Raw genomic sequence first — 22,956 nt, forward strand, 5'->3', positions numbered from 1 at the left:
TCAACTTGTATTTTTATATAAATATTCACTAAAACCGAAAATTAACCGACTACTAAAACTAGCCTACATGAATTTGATTTTTGCCTCACTTGTGACAGTTCCTTTGATATGAAACTATCATTCTATGCGTGACTATTCTAAGATAATAACAACTTTTCTTAAACACTGCATTCGTTTAAAAATTTCAAATAGTATTATCATAGAAATTTAGGAATTATAATTGCATCGCCGCCAGTGTAAGTTTTTCATATCCCTTTCGATCAGCGTAATAAATAATGTTCATTTCCAATAGTAAATTTCAGCGTAACGTATTTGATTTTGACAATGTTAAAATTCTTCCTATAATTAAAGGCAAAGAGAACTTAGGCGATACAATGAAGTATTAATAGACAAATACGAATGAATGAACGAAAATCGCATAGAACCATGGATAATCCCAACTCAACTTGAGTGTAGTTCAGCTGAGTACCGCACTGAGTACTATTCAAGAATAAACGAAATGCTTAAGACTTGAATCAATGCTCAAGCAATGCTTCATTGATTGATGATCACGGCGATACTTGAGTCCCGTTCTGGAATACGACTCTCAGGGTCGTACTCAATGTACTCCAGCACTGGAAATACGACCTTAATGGCAAGGACTTGAGTATGCAAGCACTGGAAATACGACCCTAATGGCAAGGACTTAAGTATGATTTCAAGCACTGGAAATACGACCCTAATGGCAAGGACTTAAGTATGATTTCTAATGCTTTAAATCGTACTCAAGTCCTGACTTGAGCATTGAGTAGAGTTCTGGAATACGACTGTTGACTATTTTTTTTTCCATCCTCTTAACTTCGCGACGCCACTCGTGCCTAACTTCGTGGGATGCGAGTCGCAACGCGAATAGCGAAGTGACCGAACGGTCACATGCGTGTCGTGTATCGCATCGCTATTCGCATCGCCTATCAGAGATGGAAAAAACTGCTTATTTTTTTAAATGTTTAAACGTTATGCTTTTTTTAAAAAGGCGTGCTTTTTAAACACTTTTTCACTTAAACGCTTTTTAGTTTGAAGCTAACAAAATCGTTTAAGCGCATAGACTTTTATGTTAAAAAAAGCTTGCATCGTTGTGTTGATAGCGAAACGCCACTAAGTATACCACTAAGGGTTTTAGGATAAGTTTTTTTTTGTAAAAAAATGAGTTATATTTTTATTTATAAAACATTATTATATTAACATCTTGTTCATTGGCGTTTAAAAGCGTTCAAAAACATAGGTTGTTTAACTTTTGTAGTTGTTAACCGTTGAAATGGGAAAAAAAAAAATTTGTAACGTTAAAACGTACGTTTAAAAAGCGTGCTTGTACGCTTTTTATTTGGAATTTTTATTTTTATTTAAAAAGTCGTTTAGAAAAACGTTTAAGCGCATAGACTTTAAAAAGCTTGCAACGTTATGTTGAATTAATTTGTTTAGAAAACATAGACGGCGCTACTTGAAACTTGAGCACGTAAAAAATGAAATTGTTGAGTACCTATAGAACTGACCAGTGACAAACCTTACGCTTAAAATGAAAAGCATGCTTATGCACTTATTTTAAAAAGCAGAATCGTTTAAAGGTGGGCACCTCTAAGTGGAACCATAGATGAGCGGAACGACTAGTCCATTCATTCACTCACTCATTAATTTCATTCTTCACTGCGAGTCCAGTCACAGCTGCACGTTGCACAAAAATTCATTTATTTTTATTAGAAAACTACTTCAGATATAATCAGTAAATATCGCCAAAATGAATTCTGCTTTAAATCCGGAGGCTCCAGAGTTTTACCCGCACCTGACATCAGTGACACAGGTGCGTGAATCAGCAACATTGTCAAAATAATTATAACAACAACGCCATGCGCTATTTATCTTTGCTCCATTGTCTACATATATCCTGTAACTAAGTGACTTTTTAGTTACGGTCTATATAAACTGTCCAATAAGTCTTCGTGTATAAATTAGTCTTGGTTGTACATAAATGGCTGCTGTCACTGAGCCTTTGAGTTCTGTTCGAATTGGCCATGACCAAGCGGTGATACCCACCTGTACTTACAATCTTTCGTACAAGTGTATCAATTATTATATGCAAGCCATGAAAACTTTATGAAAGTATGTGTTGACCTGCATGTAAAAGTGTAACAATTATTTAATGCCTTTATACCACACCACACCAAGATAATCACAAATATTACTCTCAACAATGGTTGCATTGATACCAATGATGCAACAGTAGTTGCAATGGCCGAGAGTCAGGGTCACTTGCTGTGAAATCAATTTATTTATTAGGTATTGCAAAACTGTAGAATTACCTAATTTATTGCAATGTACCTGCCATCTGATGTGAATATTCTTTTGATTATTTTACATTTGTTATATTTATCAACATTCTTTATTTTATTTGTTAATTTATTTCTATTCTTTATTAGTTAATGTAATGCTTCCTCTTTTTCCAATTACTCTCCTTGCCTGTATTTATTTATTCTCTTGTAATTTGTAATGTAATTAATGAAAGAAAATACAGGATGTATGATTTATCTTATGAGACTATAGTGAATTTACGAATTAATTTTGAAAGGGGATGTTGGAATGTTAATTCCAATATTTCTCTTGAAATTATATTAATTTATTGTCAATACAGAGCAGAGTTATAATTCATTATAAATATTATAGTTAAGATTACAGTGTGATTTGGTAAAAATCAAATTTGTTAAATTTTGAATTTTTTATTCCAGGATGGTTATTCCACAATAAACAAGACAATCCGATCTTCAAATCAAATGCCTTCCGGAGCTTCCTACGAGATATTTAAAACATTTACAGACTTTAATATAGTAACTTCCCACATAAGCAAAAATGTTATTTTGCAATCTAACCAAATAATTATAACAGAGTTGCCAGCTGTGAAGTTAAAATAGTAAGAACAGAAATGTATATTTTGAACATTTATACTTAGACAAAGTAGACAACAAAAATGATATACCTCACAAAGTATTAACTAATTGGTTGACATGTTACAACAAATATCCATGTAAGTTTTATGTAATAAAGATGTATCATGTAACTTTGCTTCCTTCTGTGCAGCAATGACAATGAACACAACACTGACAAAATAATAGATGCCGACGACAGCATGTTAGACCGAGTTAACATAAACATTGACCGTGTGAGCGGAGTTAATAAAGGTGATGAGAAAGTTCTAGATGGACTGAGGTCAGGCATCAATGTTTCCGCATGGAACAAGCAAAAGCCAATAATTGCTAAGTTTCAAGTAAGAACTCAATATATACTTCAGTTATTGATTAAATATTACCTGCTTTTGTGTTTACTCCCCTGTTTTATTGAATGTTTCCTACATGTAACACCTTTTCCATTTCTGGTAGTTGTTATTTTTGCTAACTTATGAACAAGTGCCGTATTTGACAGGTGGGCTCTGCAACATTCATTGGGGCCAAGAATATACTACGACCACAACTATCATTTAAAGACACCATAGACAACTCAGACAGCTTGTGGGTGCCAAAAATATCAGACAAACCAAACAATATTAAGCCTTTGACATTAAATATTCTCTACAATGCTGAAGGCGAAGCAATAGGGTAAGAAAAAACATAAGAAAATTAAAAAGATTGCACAATGAAAGCCTAATTGCATAACAGCACAGCATTTTTATGGAAGATAATGGTTGAATCATACTTTTTTACAGCCAAAAAAGTTTTTATAGTAGAATTTTCACTCTTGCCATCAATAATTATAAAATAACGTCCCAATTGTTAAAATCGGTCAGGTACATAAATGCATAGAATACTAAAATATTTTTTTCTTTTGTTTTCACTGTAGTCTGGTAACACCTAATACCAAATATTCGCCTAAGCAAGTATTTTGACAAAATATTACAGTTAGTAACTGCTATCACAACTTAACTCGGGCCAAGAGTCTTGTTTGTTAAGACAATATCATAATTCCTAAAAAGTTGTAGTATGTAGTTGCTTTTTGTATTTATAAATAACTTTAATACAATTAGCATTTGACCTAGATATGAACATCCTTACCAATTGGAATTGGACATGTATCGTCCGGCGTCCGAGTTTATCGACCCAGACCCTGCGCCGCCGGCTTACCCACTGCCTCTGGATAGCACCCAATACACTTACATCAACACTGAGGCACAATTGGACGAACTTCTCAGGCACTTGAACGGTGTCAATGAACTGGCTGTTGATCTTGAACATCATTCCTATAGGACCTATCAAGGTATGTTCATAACTGCATAATAATAGTTTATAGTGTTTATATGTTTCATACATATTTAATCCAAGATGTGCAATACTAGTTGAATTGCCTAATTTCATAGATTTTATTTGAGTGAGCTAAGCTAAGCGATATAGTTCTAAGAGTTTCTTCAAAACATTTTCTTCCTAAAAATTTATGTACTTGTAGATGCGTGTCGAACCACAAATTACGTAACATCATGTCCAAAAGTGAGGCATTTAAGTTGGCTTCACAAATGTGCAACAGTCAGGCTTTGTTTGCTGTTAAGAATGGATTTGTGTTTTTTTCATTTAGTCACCTTTAGCGCCCAGTTACACGAGAAGAAAGTTTTCGCGCGGCCACCGAGCGGCGACCGCCCAGTTACCACGCCTTCAAGTACATTAATGGCGAATCTGAATTCTATATATTATGCAACAACATTTAAATGCTTCAATAAAATTACTGTACCGGCCGCTGCGCGGTCGTCGTACGGGCCGCCGCATGGACCCAATCCAAGCCAGGCTAGACCGCGTGTCCGGAACGCTCATTTAAATTAAAACGTAAAAGCTAAACAAATAGAGTGTACTTTGCCATGACAGTTAGACGCACGCGGTGACTGCGCGGCGGCGGCCGCTCGGGGTGGGCGCGGTGACATTCGTGTCGAATAAGTGCGCCCTTAAGCTCTGCAAATGCGAAGTTTCTTGTAAGATTTAACTGCACTTGCGAACTTCAATGACATTTTGTAAAATTTGTTTTTATAAGTATTAAATATTTGATAACTATGATGGCAATTATCAATATCAAGACCATGTAAGCTATAAAACTGTAATACATGCTCCCGACTTAAGTTATTCAAAAATCTTCCAAATAGTTTTATAGCAAGACACATGACATATTAGATTAAAATAAAAACGACATAGGTTGTTGTTGCCCGTAAACTGTGATCCTATTTATATATCTAAAACTTCTCACTCACTTCTCACATTATTTGTTATACTTGGCTTTTTAGTGAGTGTAATGTGGAGTAGTTATAAGGATAGCAATTTTAATACAAATTAATGACAAATTTAAAAATACATATTTGTCATTAATTTCTAATATAATTTACATTTTACTCTTCTAAATTATAGGTATATTTTCAGGGCTAACTTGTTTAGTGCAAATATCAACCAACCAAGGGGGTGATTTCATCATAGACGCATTGGCAGTTAGAGAGCACATGCACAAACTCAATTTGGCATTCACAGATCCGAGAAAAATTAAAGTAAGTTCAACAGCCCATGATAGGAGGTACAATGACGAGCGCCATATGTATACAACAGGAAACTCGTTTTCAAACTAGTGGCCCCGGTCACAGTGCAGATTAAATGTAACATTATTGATATGTCCTTGTCATCTTAAAAACAAGGTTGCTAGATCATTGGCTCGGGCCTTTTAGGTCTTGGATTGATTGAATGATTATTACTAGATATTAAAGCAACTCAATTATTATGTGCTTTTTGAAAAAAAAAATCAATAATGACATTTGCAGTGTATAACTAACGTTAATGATGGCGTGGTCACCATGCCCTAATAACCACTCCAAGAAAGTCGACCATGTTTAGTACCACTACCGTGATTTTATAGTGTTTAAAAGCAGTTATAGAGGTCTTAAATTTTCCAAACAATTACATTATTCACGAGGTCGCCAGTGACTATGCCGTAAACTATTTGTAAACTTATATGGTAGGGGTATTATAACGTGTAATGCCCATTAAATAAAGAAACAAAATAAATGTGTATTAATGTTACACTTTTAAATTGATTAATCAGTGCCATGTACTCATCAAACCGGAATAATGGCCACTTGGTTTTTAATATTAAATTAAAATGTAGGTTTTTATATGGTTTCTAGAGTCCTTAAACAATGTGTTCAAAGTAAATAAATAGGGATCTCCAAAGAAAACTTCAAAGCATTGATTCAATTCTGTACTTTAGGGGGAAAGTTAATTCAATGATTGCCAGTGTGTTAGGGCTTGTAGTATAAGTTACAACTACTTGTCTCTTAAAACCCATTCAATACATTGAAGCTTACCTTTATTGAAATCTTAACTGCATGGGCACTGAGCGCTATTGCTTTCGTAAGGCGTATATGCGCAATGGTTGTCGTATTATTTTTCCACTCACGTTACTTTGAAGACATTACGTGTATATTATAGTGCATAACGACAGTTAAATATAGCTATTGGAAATGCTTCACGTTCTCCTTTAAAAATAACTAGTCTGTGAAAAAATTTGGTTTTTTTTCTTAATGAATACGTTTTGAGACTAGTCTCAATTCTGGCAGTGTCCGTTTCATGCTAGTTTTATAAACATCGCGGAGGGTGTATACTGAAAATTTATTCAGTGACTCAGAGGGAGTATTGAAGAGATTTTTGCACAATATGATCCCTAGATCAAAAGAGACAACACAAATTGTTACTATCATGTATGCATGTACAATTTGTACAAATGTTGTGTTAATACATGGTTCATTATGTAAAAATTTACGGAGAATATGATACATTTTTGAGTGAGAGGATAGGAACAAAAGGCATTTAAAGGAAGTACGACGAGGTAAAGAAGGAGAGAGGATGCCATACAGGGAACATCGTAATTGAGTACAATCAAAGAATATGATCCACGTTTCCTTCGTCTAACTAACACTCACACAATGAGTTATCCTTTATCCTGAGTTTAGCCAGATGAACGGGAGTACATGCGTGACTCTAACGAAAGCGGCATATTGTTGACGTAGTTTTTTTATTATCTAACTGGAATTTGAAAACCCAAGGTGTGGGAATTTGAGGCTAAATGTCCGCGTAATTTTTGCCGTTTTCTTTCTGGGATATCTCCCAATACTTCGACCAACGGTCACAAAGGAGGATTTTGGGAGTAGGCAAAGGTCATGGGAGTATAAGTTGGAGTGTTCCGTAGATTCAATGCGGGAGGCCAATTTGGCACAGGAATCTACTGTCTCATTGCCTGTGATTCCAACATGCCCATGATCCAGACACGCACCACGTTTATACCCTGATTGTGACAATCTAAAAGGACCTGTTTAAAAATAAAAACTGGGTACCGGAAGGAAAAGTGAGTATAAAATTGTTAAATCGTAACTTTCAAGACATCAGGTGGTTAAAGTGTAAATACAAAAAGTACTCCGGAATTAATAACCTATGGCGTTCCTCAGGGTTCCATTCTTGGTCCCTTACTTTTCTTAATTTACGCTAATAACATGAAAGACCTAAAATTAGCTACAGATACTACACTATAAGTGCAGACAACGCTCGTCTTTTTTATTATGGAATCTATTTCTAGGAAATCTATTGCTAAACAAGCTTTCTAACAAGCTTGCCAAAAATTGCTTCAATATAACCTGCTCACCATCAATGTACGAAAAACGAACTCTTACAGCTAAATATAAAAAGGTTTTAAATGTACCACCTTTACACGTATGTAATTAACTGTTAACTAAAGTTAAATCTGAAAAGTATATTGATCTTAATCTTGACAGTCACTTAACCTGGAAACCTCTCTTGGATAATATACGTGTAAAACTAACTTCACTGATGGGTATTCTAAAGGGCATCGTGCGATGCTTTTCTAAAAAGGTAAGATGTATCATATATAATTGTCTCATGAAAACATTATAAAACCGCTACAAATTACTCAAAACAAAAATTAAATTATTTTTCTACTTTAATTTCCTGATGCCTACGGAAACTGTCTTTCACAGAACCAAATTAACGACACTTGCACATATGTATAATTACCACTGCCTATAGGCATACAAACCAAGAACCAACGACAGTACTACGAATATTCGGTACGAAGGTGCCAAACTGTATAACAATCTTCCTAAGCGTATAAAAGAAATACAATCATTCCCTTTATTCAAAAACATGCTAAAATTCCACATTATAAAGTATAATTCACTACCTACACTATAGGCAAAGTAATCTCTTTCAATCGTAACTCTGATAGCAATTGTGTATCCATACGCAATGTGAACTGTCCACATGATCCCCTTGTTATAAAATATTTCAGATCACCTACATTAAAAAACATCTTATTATTGATATACGTCTCATAGGTATTTCAAAACATAAATTTTAAGTCTAAGCAACAGCATTGTGTAAATGTGAATTAGTTCTTATATATATATATATATATATATATAATGTAAATGTTCTCGCTAGTTCGGTATTGTAAGCTTATTTATTTATAATTTTTCTCATTGTAAATGTAGTAGGTGAGTGGAAACGATTTGACAAGATGGATTGAAGGCAACTTTTGGAATCATTAACGATGATGGAATTACTATAGTGCGCGCGGAACTAGCTGGCCGCGCCTTAGGTATGTGAGCGGTGGGACGGGGAGGCGGGGGCACTTGATGTCATTACTCAGAATACTCAGTTCGGCGCCGGACTTCGCGGCGGCAACACACGTTGACAGTTCTGGCTAGTCTAGACAAAACGCACAAGAGATTGCAATGTCAAGATGAGTCCGCCGATAAAAAGACAATCTAAGGAAATAATATTTAAAGTGCATACGTTTTTTAAAAAACGGAAAGCCGATGTCAATAGTTTAGAATATAAATCTGATGCGAATATTCATAAATTAGTGGCAGAAGCAACCGGGATATCAGAACGAAGTGTAAGGAGAGTGATTGCTCAAAGTAAAACATCCTTGCAAAATACAGGGTAAGCAAAATTTAGTTCTCCACGAAGGCCAAAAGAGATAAAAAAGAAAATACAAGTTGATGATTTTGATTTAGGAGTGATAAGAAGAAAAATAAATCAGTTTTATACGGTACAGAAAACAAATCCAAGTCTACGAAAACTAAATGCTGTGTTAAAAGAGGATAATATTTTAGATTGCGGATTAACTTATTTAAGAGAACTTTTGCACAAACTGGGATATTCATTTAAAAAATGTAAATCGAAGAGATCCCTTTTATTAGAGAGACCAAACATTGTCGAATGGCGAGTGAAATATTTGAGGGCCATAAGAAAATTCAGAGAAGACAAACGAAATATATTCTTTTTGGACGAAACTTACGTTAACCAAAGTCATAATGTCCAAAAATGTTGGCAATCTTCGTCGGAGGCTGGTGTTTATGCAGATATAGGCAAAGGAAGGCGTTTAATAATAGTTCACGCTGGTAGTCGGAACGGGTTAGTTGACGATGCTCTGCTAATTTTTAAATCAGATTCAAAAACAGGAGACTATCATGGAGACATGAACTCTACAAATTTTTACAACTGGGTTGATCGAAAGTTAATACCTAAACTTCCACCTAACTCAGTCATAGTTATGGACAATGCAGCTTACCACTGTGTGCAAGTTGAGAAGAAACCGACTATGTCCTGTATGAAAATTAATATGCAGAATTGGTTGCAAAATCATAACGTGCCCTTTTCTCCCACGATGGTCAAAGCTGAACTCTTGGGCTTGATTAATACGACCCAATCAGAAAAAATATACACGATTGATGAACTTCTGAAAGGTGCAGGTCATACTGTTCTAAGACTACCTCCATATCATCCAGATCTCAACCCAATCGAGCTTGTGTGGGCAAATATAAAAAATTTCCTGGCCAGAGATCACATTAATGCTACATTGGACGAGAAAATTACAATACTAACAAGACTATTTTCTGAATTTTCTGCCGAACAATGGCAAAAATGCGACGACCACGTACAAAAAAACGAACAAGAATACTGGAATCATGATATGAGATATGATACTGTGATGGACGAATTCATTATAAACTTACAAGATGATTCTGACTCAAGTTCAGACAATTCAGAATCAAGTGATTCAGAGGATAATATGTCAGAGTAATTTCATATCTATAAATACAAAGTCGTGTTAGTTACACTAATTAATTAATAATAATTTCATAAATGATTCAAATATGTCGGAAGAATTTAATTTAATTTGTTTTTGGTTTATTTTACTTTTAATTTTTTTTAACTGCCTCCGTGGCCGAACGGTTACCATGCCGGACTGCCACGCAGAGGTCCCAGGTTCGATTCCCGGGCCGAGAGAAATGTTTGTATGGCGTACATTTATTTCTCTCGTGAGTTTGGGTGTAATTTGTGGCTGTCTATGTGTGTATCCATGGCACCTGCAACACAGGGTTTCCCTAGTGCGGGGCTATGTGGAGTGTGTGCGTTATTTAAAAAAAAAAAAAAAAAAAAAATTGCAATGTACGGACAACAGCAAGTCCATCAATACATAAATGTCAAATTTATCCAATCAATTTTATACTCTATTCCCTGGACTTTAAGTTGAAAATCAATTGAGGAAATCTGACAGTTTGTGGCGGCCTGATGTGCTGCCGACTGTACATTGCAATTAATTAGATAGGTATAATATAAACTTGTAAAAGTTCAATTGGCTTTAATTTTTTCTTTTCAATAACTGAACAATTATTGTTCACGATATCTCGAGATTGGTCGTCACTGTCTAATCTCATGTGCGTTGCGAGCAGCAAGCAACCCGCCCCCTCACCCCTGTCCCTACCTAAGGCGCGGCCAGCTAGTTCCGCGCGCACTATAAGCTTATGAGACTTGACATAGAAAACTGCTTCCAGAAAGGCGATTGCTTCTCCAGTAAATACGAAAGAGTAGGATGAGCATTTGAAGCTTAAACATATCTTTGCAGATGAGATCCATACTGCTGCTCCTATATAGAATCTGTAAATAACCTGCGCCATCCGGAATCTCGAAAGCCATCCTTTGGCTAAAATTCCCTCAAGAGTCAACAGAGTTCTTCTCTATGTCAAAGTGAAGAAGAATATTGGCTGGAAAACGAGAGCTTCATAGGAGAGCTTCATAAGTACAATAGAGGGGGTTCCGAGAAAGCTGCTTGAGTGAGGAAGCGAGTCGGGAGGATTTAATGAAGCTCTGAAGCAGGCAGGGTTTAGTGTCCATATTCCGAGAATCGAATTGATCTAAGAGAAGATTTAGGAAAAATAGGGTGGTTTGAATTTTGAAGCAGTTACAAAGAAATCTATCGGAAAGCAGCTGTCTGCGAATATTCAGGAGGAGGTTCCCCGCTCTCAACCTGCATATCACAAATGGGCGAGGACTTCATAGCTCCTAGAATAATTCGCAGAGATTTGGATTGCATTTTTGCTATGTTACCTTGTCCAGATTTGTTAGTAAGGAGAAAAGATCCATAATCATAATAATAGCAGAATGTTAATATTTTTCTCACATTTAAGTGCTACATGTTCGAAATGAGGGATAGCCGTCATTCTAGAGTCTAACTGAAAACTTGTTAAAAACCTTTCTGGAGCAGTTACTGAGTGAGCAGAATCTATGCTGACATTGAAAATAATTTTAATAAATAATAAAAATAATTCTAAGATCAGGGTGACCTTATTCCTTTTTGATCAATACACACTTGAGTATTCATAGAAAGCGGTGAAATTTGCTGTTCGTATTTGTAAGATCAGGGTGGCCTTATTCCGTTTTGATAAGTACACACGTTGAAATCTGTGAAGTTTTTTGTTCTGAATTCTTAAATCAGGGTAGCTCTATTCCTTTTCGATTAATATACATGTACAAACCGGCGAAAGTTGTTCGTAATTTAGATATCTTAACTTTGTTCGATTCTTAGATAAATTTAATTTTAGGTGTTCCACGGTGCCGAATCGGACGTGTTATGGCTGCAAAGAGACTTCGGTGTCTATATAGTAGGTTTGTTTGACACTCATCAAGCTGCTAAAGCACTCAAGGCGAATGGGCTTTCCCTCAAGTATTTACTAATGAAATACTGTGGTGTAAACGCCGACAAAAAGTAAGTTACGTAACAAGTATCCATAACAAGACAAATGTTACTTGTTCGCAATGAGTTATAATAAGTATTATTATTATAATATAAAAGTATTATCATAATAATGGCTTGATAGAAAACTTTCTGGGTTCGCGGTTTAGAAACCAATTATAAACTTAATAACGTAATCATTTGCTTAGATACCAGCTAGCGGATTGGCGTATACGGCCTTTGCCGGAGGAATTAGTCGAGTACGCCCGACTGGACACACATTACTTGTTATACATCTGGCGTGAGATGAAAAGCGAATTACTGGCGGCTGGTGCCGGACAGCCGCAGTTACTGCTGTCTGTCTTCGAACAAAGCAGACAAATCTGTTTATCGGTGAGTTTAACCTAGAGATTTAAACGAAAATTATACCTATTAAACATCGCTTAAAAACAAACTTGCTCTATAACTGTAAAACTGGCGAAAATTTAAAATTTTGGATTTGCTGTAGTCGAAAAAATGTGGTTGTCGAAAATTTGAGGTCGCTTTTATTTATTTTTAAAGAATCCATACATACTTTTCGATGCTGTACTCAAATTATGTTGTCTAGGAAAATAAATAGAAGCTGTCTTTTTACAGATGTACAATAAAGAGGTGTTGAATGATAATAGTCACATGAAACTGTACATTAAGTCGAAGAAATCGTTCAATACACAACAAATGTTGGCGCTCAAAATGCTCTACAAGTGGAGGGACGCGCAGGCGCGTGCTCTGGATGAGAGTACCTCGTAAGCATTTTATGTAATATATATTCACAGGGAGCCATGCGTCGTATACAAACAATTGCAATTATCTATAGATAACCTTGCTGCACTGCCTGGTAGGAAAACTTTTGCAAACTTAATCATAATTTAATCGATACTTTGCTTTGTGAATGTATAAAACGTTCTTCTTGCTGTGTTAGGTTTAGTGCACCATATAAGACAATAGATTTTTATAGTCATATAATCCATGTAACGAATAATGGAAACCAAGAAAAAGAAACACTAGGCTAAGTCTCAATAATAAAAAGAACCGTAAGTGTTAGTATCTGCACTCCATTGTATTCAGATTAGGCACATGGTTCATACATTTTACCAAAAAAACAAGTTAGGGACTGAAACTCGTTTGACGTCATAGTACTGATTGTCAATTTTCAATGTATAGTTACGTGATGTAATTCATATAAATGTGGCTATCAGCGCAAAAGTGGTGTAACCCACATTAATTAACACACAGGTACATAATTATAATAATAAGTATTATTAATATTCATAATAATATTAATAAGAGCTTATAATATGTGTGTAGATAAAGCAGAGTATGTAACTGTACATAATTACATAATTAGGCATTAAAACACTCTTGTGATGTTTTCACTCTTTAACCCACACTCGTGTTTTAATGCCTTTCATTATGTAACAGTCACATAAACCCTATTTAAGTCGTTTCCTATTATTAGGTTACTTTTTAAAATTTACATCGTCGTCGTTGTATAGGTGCGAATTATTTGAATGTCGAATGCATTGACTTACAATTATATGGACGTCGGGTCCGCGCTAAAAAGTGTCCGAACTTATGGGGCGTTAAAATCGTATACAGAGCGTCATTCACGCTTCAGTCTTCGTTTGTTTCTGCTGACAGCGAAGCAAGCAAAATTAGACAGTACTGCGATGTCATTACAATTTAAATTCAACGTTTTAGCTTTTTCATATTCCTTTACATGTCACTACGTTTAAATAGGTTGACTTGGGACATTTTTTTCGTGGCTATTAGACCCGTCCATTTATTTGTAAGTCAATGGTCGAATGGTATATTTTTTAAACATAGGACCCTAGTTATTTATAAAAATAAATTGGCGGGAAATAATTACTTATTATTTATTTTTATTGGACATTTATATTTGTCGGGCGTAGTAAAAATGGAATTAACTCGAGAAGATTTTAGAGTAATGATTTAGTATGATTCTAAGAGTGCTACTTCTTCTCAAGATTGTGCCGCTCGACTTCAAAATCTTACTGTGAGGCAGAATTTGAGCGTGGACGGATATCTCTGAATGATGTGACTCGTGAAGGCTTCAACAAGCGACTGACGGACAAAATGTTGCCACTGTGAAACAGCTTATTCACGAAAACGGACACCTATGAAATCAATCACCTATTGAAACGATTCGAGGCAATCTGGGGATCGGTATGAGACAGATCCAAAAAAATGTACACGAAGTATTAAAAGTTAGAGAACTTTTCTATGGCAGGATTCCCCACGAACTGACGCCAGAAGAAAAACGGCCTCGTGTAAAATGGGGCTCAAAGATGTTGCTTAAGTACGATCTCGGTAATTCGAATGCTGTTTGTGATATTGTCACGGGAGACGAAACATGGATTTATTCTTCTTAACCAGAAAAAAAAAATAGCAATCTTGTGAATGTGTTCGAAAGCGAGAACAGACCGACAAAATTGAAGCAGGCGAAGAGCGTGGATAAAAAAATTATTGCGTTTTTTTTTCTCGCACGGGTCCCATTTGCACAATCCCACTTGAGGTTCAAACATAGTTCAAAGGTGTGTTCATACTGAGTGGTACTCCACCATTTCTGTACCCACTGTCCTAGAAAAAGTCCGTGAAAGGCGACCGAAAAGCCGCATCCTCTTGCACCACGACAACGCTTCTTCGCACACAGCCAAGAAAACAAAATCATTTTTACTCTCCGAAAAAGTACAGCTCGTGACTAGAGATCAGTCATTGGTATAAATACTCAGTAGAAAGATAAATATGGATGAATATCCCTGTATTTTTGTGTGAACCTTATTATTATTTAAATGTATAGTTTGTTAAAAAAAATTGTCTCCACACATTATTAATCAGCTGTCTAACATTTTGTATGGAATTTTTTTTTCAAGTTACTAAGTTGGTCCGATTTTGTACATTTGTTCAGCTTCGTATATAGAATAAGGGCGCTTCAAGATTGGATTAGGCTGCAATTCCAACAGATATGTGCGAGGTAGCAAGACGTGCGTGTGACTGCCTCTTAGAGCCCGCGAGAGCCAGGAGTGGCCGCGAGTGGCTTTGAGTGACCGCGAGAGCCAGGAGTGCCTTTAAGTGTCCGCGAGAGCCAGGAGTGCCTTTGAGTGCCCGCGAGTGTCTTTGAGTGCCTCGAGTGTCTTTGAGTGATATTGGTGGAGTAGCAGCTTAACAATCTGAACAGATTGTTACATTACAGGCGAACGCTCCCGGTGAACGAGGCTACCGAATGTTACACAGCGAATGCTCGGCTCACCTCCCTCACCGCCTGTAATGCTCGCTTTTCAACGTTTCATTACAAGAGCACGTTCGCGCAGTTAGTGAGACGATATCGACTCGAAAAACGTAGGTACTAAAACAGTATTGTTACATATAACTATGTCAAAATGAGAAGTAATCGTAAGTAATTATTTAATAAAAAATGAATTCTAATGTATTTTATTATAAAAAACACAAAAAAATAATTGTCCATGTTTTAAGATAAGTACTCAGTAAAAACGGATATTTTTCCTTTGACGGATAATTACCCATCTCTACTCGTGACCCATGCTGCACGTATTCCGGAACTTGCACCCTGTGATTTTTTATTTTCCCTAAAATCAACGATTTGATCATACCTTCAGATTTATGGTCCTCGTGTTTTGAAAAATGGTTCGACCGAATGAAAAAACGTTTAAAGTGTTAAGGCCTACTTTGGAATGTACTTTGAAAATCAATAAATGCATTATTTTGTTTAAGACTTCTTTATTCATAAGTTACGCAATACTTTCAGTGCACCCTACGTATAAGGTATAAAATGGATTTTGTTAATTTTAAATCCCTCGTTTTCTTCTTTCTTAACTGCCTCTGTGGCCGAACGGTTACCATGCCGGACTGTCACGCAGTGATCCTGGGTTCGATTCCCGGGCCGAGAGAAATATTTGTTTGGCCTACATTTATTTCTCTCGTGAGTTGGGGTGTAATTTGTCGTTGTCCATGGCACTCGCGACACAGGGTTTCCCTAGTGCGGTGTTATGAGTGTGTGCGCGTTACTTTTTGCACATTACGGGGCTACACCACTTTTGCGTTGATAACCTAACATATCGTCGTATAAAATAGTTATAATACTGTATTTTACATTCAACCGCAGTCTATTGGCATGACTCCTAAAGTATAAAGGAAAACAATTGAGATGATTCAAAGGATTAACACACGTTGTCTGTACCAGTGTGACAAAACAAGGTTTTTTTTATGTTAATGCCTCAATTAGAAACAGAATGCTTTGAACATTTGAATGGTTTGGAAATAATTTCATGCCTTGTAACGCTTTGTGAGTAAAATGGTGTTGACCTATCAATACCACAATTCTTTAAAAACTGCTTTCTTTTGTGAAGGTTAGCCACAATGGCGGGCATTATTAGCAGACTCATTTGTAGCGACGGCCTTGGCAGTTCAGAGCTTCATCACTAACTTGACTAACATAAGGGCATATTTTCAATCTATTGATTCTCGTCTTGTTGTTAAGCAGTAGTCTCTTCGAACAGAACAAATACACTACACTGGTTTAACGCGGTTTGAACACTTCGCGTGTCGTCAAAGAGCCTTGGCATGTTCCTGTTATTTTTTGCCGTTGTAGTTCTGGCAATTAGTAAAGCTACCACAGCTGTCCAGAAAGCCGCGATCAAACTTAAATAAGCATAACGGTTATGCTGTGGTATAAATATTTGTTATTTATTCATAGACATACAGAAAGAATTAAATGTCACACAGATGAACAAAGAATAAGGACATTTAAACGTATATCATCACTAAAATCTTACAAAACCGACCGAGTGTTTTTTATTATAAACCAAGAAGGTTTAACAAACAGACGTACCGACTCGTGCCGTGGATAAAACTCGTGACTATAATAGTGTCGTATTATGCAGGTACCTATTGCCCAACCACATGCTGCTGTCACTGGCGGAAACACTCCCGCGCGAGGTACAGGGTGTGAACAGCTGCTGCTGTCCCATGCCGCCCTTCGTCAAACAGAACCTCATGACTATCCACAGGATGTTACTTTCGGTGAGTTACGCTCATGTATTATATCCCGATCTTCCGTTGAGGTAGGCAAAAATTAACTTGCATATCTTGACGTACCTCTTTCGATTTCTCCACCGGGATACTTTTCACTTGATTTTTTTAAAGACATTGTAATTCCAGCTAAAGTATGCGCACCGCGATGCATCTTTCTCCACGAAGCTGTTCGCTTCGGAAACCACTGAAAAAAGTCTGAATGATCGAAGATATAGTCCCCATATTAACCAACTAGAGACTATAGTCGGGCTAAGCTAAGCCTGCAGAGGTCTGCAGTTTTTATTATATTGATAGATTTAACGACATCTAAGAAGATAACTTCATTAATTGAGTCCTTAATTTATTAAACGTGTAAATCGGAATTAAGCTTAAGCTTAACTTATGTCAATAGTACAAATTTAGTAATAAAAAAACGACAGCTAAAAACGAAGTTTAGCACGGTCCGACTATTCCTGTTTAAGCTGATTACTTTTGGGGTGAATTAAAATTTGAGACTAATGACGATATTACGGCTGCTGTAGAGTACTTGCCGAGCCTTGAGTAAAATGATGAACGGCATAACTTCTTTGGAACGTGGAGAAACTTAGATCACAATGCATAGGTATTAAATAAAAAATACAATAAATTTTGTCGTATTAGTCATATGAATATTTCCGTCTTAGGCTAAGTACTCTCCCTCGTAATTTGTAAACGTGTATACCACAGTAATGTGTATACCATTTCTACAATTAAAATGACGTACAACGCTCTACTTTATAGTACTGAGTAATATAGGTATAATTGTGTAATGTCGAGCATAGCAATTATAACAAGTTCTGCTTTTTATACCAAACTGTGTATACAATTTTTGGTGCAGTGTCGCGAGCTACCGCTGGAGCCGCAGCTATTCCAGATGCCAAGTAGCATCAGGACTATGGTCAACATGCATCAGACTTTGAACTTGTACGCCATGAACACTCACGACGTTTCACACCTCCCTGAATTTAGGTGAGTTGATATTGAGTTAAGGTGCAATGGTATGTAGGTACGTAGGACTGCTTAACACGGAAACTAAATATTGTAAGGCCCTCAAATACAACGGTTCACAATCGCAAAAAACGCTTCCGCTGTCGAGTTTACAGTGAATACCAGTTTTGTCGTTATGCGCAGGCTACGTCGCGAACGAAGCAATGCTTACTTAGCTTAGTTCAGGTTGCCGGGGCATCTTTTCATACTTCGGTTCACATCGCGAATTTTTTTTTTCGTGGGGATATCCTCCTTTGATACCGGACTTCTACCGGCTAAAACCCCACGGTGGTCTTCTCGGGTGCTCTAGTGGAGGGCATCCGGTAGCGACTTTACGCACCGGAACCCTCCCCGGCACCTGAGAGGAGCTACGTCCTTCTCGCGGTTGCCAAACTTACTGGCGAACGGAGCCACCGCTCCGATCGCCTACAGCCGCGAAGGTACGCCGCTGCCGAGCGAGATCGACCCTCTTCCTTTCACGCTCGGTGACCTCCTTCTGCAACATCACCGCTTCACAGAAGGAGACCACTGCCTCATGGGACTTTTGAACCGCCAGCATAGCCGCTACTGTGTCTGGCGGAGAGAGATCTCGCCCTTTCCGGGCAACTAGGGTGTTCCGCTCGGAGGCCTACGGGGGGCACTCCTCTAGGGTGTGCTGGGCGGAATCCTGGTCCCTCCCACAGTGTCACACCGCGAACTAAGCTAACTAGACTAACCCAACGATCCCGTTAGCTATGTAAATTATGTCGCCTTAACTGCAGCCGTTCACCCCCGCAAGTACCTATCTATAATCACTACTTACTACGTATTTTCTTAGCTTAGCTTTGCAACAACTACGTGAGCTACAGGCCCTCAACAGACGCGCTAGCTGCTCACCAGACAGACGCCCCGGAAACCTGCAAAACCGGGGCAGACAAACATGTTCGTCTCTGTAGCTAACCACAAACGCCAGCGAGTCCATATCCAAGTCCACTGTATCCTGGGGGTCTACTCTCGATCTCCGTCCGACATCCGACCGAAACAATTACTGCCAAATAAGCAATACTTGACCAAATGAAAAGACGCGTGATCCGAATGAAGCTTCATACTTGATACTTGTCTTTTAATTTTGTCGAATATTACTTATTTGACAGTAATTGTTTCGGACGGATGTCGGACGGAGATCGAGAGTAGACCCCCTGGTCTTGCCGTCGAGCCCGTAGTCTCTCCGGAAAACCCTATCTCTCGGGTCGGTAGATAGGGACACCGGGACAGTTCCTTCAGTTGTACCAAGTACAAATCCGGTCATGTATGGAGTACGCTGCCACCTTTGGGATGGTTCTGCCAAATACCAACTGGTCACCATGGATTCACTTGAAATGCGTGTCAAGGGGCTTATAGGTGACTCCGGATCAATAGAGGTGAAGCTGCAGAGCCTTGAACACCACCATAAAGTTGCTTATTGGTATTCTGCAGGATATATCACGGAGAATGTACAAAGGAATTGCACGATTTAATTACGTTTTCCCCTTCCCATCATCAGATGAACGCAGGCTGGATATTCCAAGGATTCGCACGAAGCGTTTCGCTTCCACATTTATATGGCGAACGGCTATAGAGTGGAATTCCTTGCCTGCAGATTTGTTCCCTGAACGGTATAACTTGGACCTTTTCAAGATGAGAGTGAATAGGCATCATTTAGGTGTGCATGCTCCATCGTTGACATCATTGTCACTATCCATTAGTTGTGATTTTAGGTGTGAAACATTTTACAAAAATAGATCCTTAATGTGTAAACTTCTTAACTATTTGAAGATGTTCCCCGTCATGGAAATTTTACTACCAAGAACGAAAGCCAAAACCTATAGTGCCACATGCGGCCCGTGGGGCAGTTACACATAAGACATATGGCTCGCTGCACATCCAGTACAATAATGCGTTCAGGGCGCTGTTCCGGCTTCCACCATACTATAGCGCGTCAACCATGTTTGCTGAGAAACATGTTGACGATTTATACTCTATAATGTCGCATGCGTCTCAGTACGAACGGCATCCTGAGCACTCTGGGAGTCCCCAATGCTGGGGCGGTGGATGCGCTTCTTCACTGCTGCCAATGCCTATCCACTTGACTTGTCATTGACCGGGTACGTTGTGCTCCCATCGCTAAACCTATGATTAAGTTAGTTTTATGATTATTTTGAACCTTACACTAGCTTAAGTACTTAATGAAATAAATGGTCTATTATTATCTTTGCTCATGTTTGTCAATGTCCATTTGTAAATTCCAAAGTTACTGAGTTTGAGTACATAAATTTAAGGTGCAGTTTCTGTTCTTACGCCTAAGACTTCAGAGTGTTATTCCGTGCCCAAGTGCTTGGAACTGTGTTGAATAGGAAATTATTAAGCGAAAAACTTTCGAAATGTGTGGAAATTCTAAAATAAAGCTTAACTTAATAGATTAATTTGTCAACTCCCTTCTTATTATTGTTATAAATAAAGACAGTGTAAATAATATTTATATATATTATATCGTCTTTACATACGACAAAAACATGGAAGCACAATTTATTTTTTATTTTTTTGCTTCTGAATCAATGGCATACTGTTCAGTCAATCTAAGTCTGCCTAAGATAGAATCATACGCAAAAGAAGAAAGGAACGTCGATAACAATGATTTAGGTTTATTTTTTATTGTTTGCTATATTTTTTTTTTTATTGCCAATCTGAATTACTTCTGTACCGCGTCCATTCTTTTTCACTTTACTGATCGAATTTCAGTGATGTAAAAGGAAAAAGTCTAGAAAAAATTACATTTCAAACACCTTTTTTACAGAGAGGAAGACAGCAGCAAGTTCGAGTTTGCATCAATGTTCGCGGATGAAGTAACCCAACTGCCTAAACAAATACATGCATTTGCGCACACTTACAACGGAGCTTACTATGGCATTGTGAGTACATGAATAAAGTGTTTGTTTCTCAAAATCTATGATTTATTAACCTCGAGTACTTATGAAGTTATCCTTAATAACTACCTAAATAAAGTCGCTAATTAAGTTTTTCTACCCTAATGTTAACAGGTCTAGTTTTATTACGTTTAAAATTAGGAGTGTGACATTGTGTATAGATTTTGCCAGTCTACCATTTTAAAGTTGGGATATTATTCTGGCGTCGCCATTTTTCAATCTCGACAACTACGCAACAAATATATAAGAGCATTTGTCTGTAATCTTTTTTTTTTCAGTTATTGCTCTACCTCAAGAATAGTACAAAAAAAACCAAGTATTGTAAATTACTTTATTTGCCCACGAAGAGAAAGCTTTGACTACCTACCTTCCGGTTGTTTCATGCTCTGAGTAGCACAATAGTCAATCGATAGAGATCAGAGATGTTTTTACTCGCGCAAGTTTTGTCTACGTCCTCTCTCATATATACAGGTGTGATCTGTTACGTCACAGAACTAAAATTGGACCAATATTAGAATATTGTGACTAGAATCGAATGAATCACGAGTTTTTCTTGGCGTCGTTATATCTAAGGAAGGTTTTGTGGTTCTCTAGATTGAAGAATGTTGAGGTCAGGATAAGGTTAGCCTAGCGTGGACAGTTAAACACCCTTGACTTTTAAAACGGTTGACCAACTCAATTTACTTCTCTGCATATACACCTCACTAAATCTGCATCTAAATAAATTAAATTACGACTTGATCTTTGCAAATTTAAAACGCTAAATGCTGGTGACATACGAGTTGTTTTCGAACACGCATTATTAGAAGCTTAAATTACAAGTAAATCCCGTAGATCAATAAATATGATTTATAGAGATAAACCACACTTAAAGCTAGACAGCTTACATATGTATTTGCGTTTTTAATAGTGTTCAGTTTTTATCATTTTCAAACATCTATCGTAATTATTAAGTGCAATAGAAAAACTGTATAGCAGTCCAATTGCAATCTAAAATAATAATATTAAATTATTATTCCAGGTGTCCGAATTAAACGCAGAAGCAAAACATTTCGTTCCACCTTACGACAGATATAGGAAATACCGTACGCTTGCTCAGGTATTTATGATCAAATACTGCAACATGATATTTAAGAAATGTATAACTTTTAAGAATTAATTCACGTAATATTTACAGTTGGAAGAAATTAAAGATTTTAAAGAAAAAGAAGCGAAAATAGCAGCCATAGGAAAAGGCGACGATTTGATTAAAACAGAAGTCCTGTTAAAAGTTCAGCATGCCAAAACACAAGTCGAAAACGAAGAAAAAAGTGTAGTAGAAAGTGAAGAAATAGAAACAAGGGAATTAGTAAAGAAATCTGAAAAACGTAAACGAAAGATATCTGATAAAATTGACCGAAAGGATACCTTAATGCCAGTAACTAATAAAGTGGACTCTAATCCTAAAAACATTTCAGAAACTAACAAGAACTTAAAACCATTTGTTTACAAGAATGTAGACTACAAAAAGTTTTATGATGACACTGAGAAAACTCGTAATCATAAACAACTTAAGACGAAATATAAAAAATGTAGGAAATAGCTGATATTTTGTAAGTGAAATTATACGATAATATACGTATACTTACTTCTTACAATACGATGTTGTTTTATTTTCATACAAACTAATGAAAGGCTAGGAATTAATTGAAACGCGTATTATTTCAAATTTCCTTTTTTTCATATTCATGCATTTGTTACCAACATATTAACAAGTAATGCTATAGTAAGATTATGTACTCGCTGCTGACTCGGCCATAAATTATCGGAGCGGGACAATAGTATT

General features: G+C 36.9%; 1 protein-coding gene across 1 annotated transcript; it reads left to right on the forward strand.

Moving 5' to 3' along the window:
* Nucleotides 1-1,689: 1,689 nt before the first annotated feature.
* On the forward strand, nt 1,690-22,713 carry LOC113239913 (exosome component 10). The gene is made up of 14 exons (XM_026477077.1): nt 1,690-1,834; nt 2,757-2,938; nt 3,106-3,292; nt 3,448-3,620; nt 4,058-4,275; nt 5,415-5,536; nt 11,942-12,105; nt 12,282-12,465; nt 12,709-12,857; nt 17,034-17,172; nt 18,041-18,171; nt 21,002-21,116; nt 22,153-22,230; nt 22,309-22,713. The coding sequence occupies exons 1-14, from the start codon at nt 1,772-1,774 to the stop codon at nt 22,711-22,713; spliced, it is 2,310 nt and encodes a 769-aa protein (XP_026332862.1). The 5' UTR covers nt 1,690-1,771.
* The last annotated feature ends 243 nt before the right edge of the window (nt 22,714-22,956 follow it).

This window comes from Hyposmocoma kahamanoa, unplaced genomic scaffold (genome assembly GCF_003589595.1).
Source record: "Hyposmocoma kahamanoa isolate Upper Pololo Valley unplaced genomic scaffold, ASM358959v1 100021, whole genome shotgun sequence".
Taxonomy (NCBI): Eukaryota; Metazoa; Arthropoda; class Insecta; order Lepidoptera; family Cosmopterigidae; genus Hyposmocoma; species Hyposmocoma kahamanoa.

What these genes read in the sequence shown, in the direction of transcription:
- LOC113239913 (XM_026477077.1), top strand. Translation starts at nt 1,772, where the DNA reads ATGAATTCTGCTTTAAATCCGGAGGCTCCAGAGTTTTACCCGCACCTG. An exon ending in TTCCTATAGGACCTATCAAG is followed by an intron (nt 4,276 to 5,414) that starts GTATGTTCATAA and finishes GTATATTTTCAG; the next exon opens with GGCTAACTTGTTTAGTGCAA. An exon ending in GCTCTGGATGAGAGTACCTC is followed by an intron (nt 12,858 to 17,033) that starts GTAAGCATTTTA and finishes CGTATTATGCAG; the next exon opens with GTACCTATTGCCCAACCACA.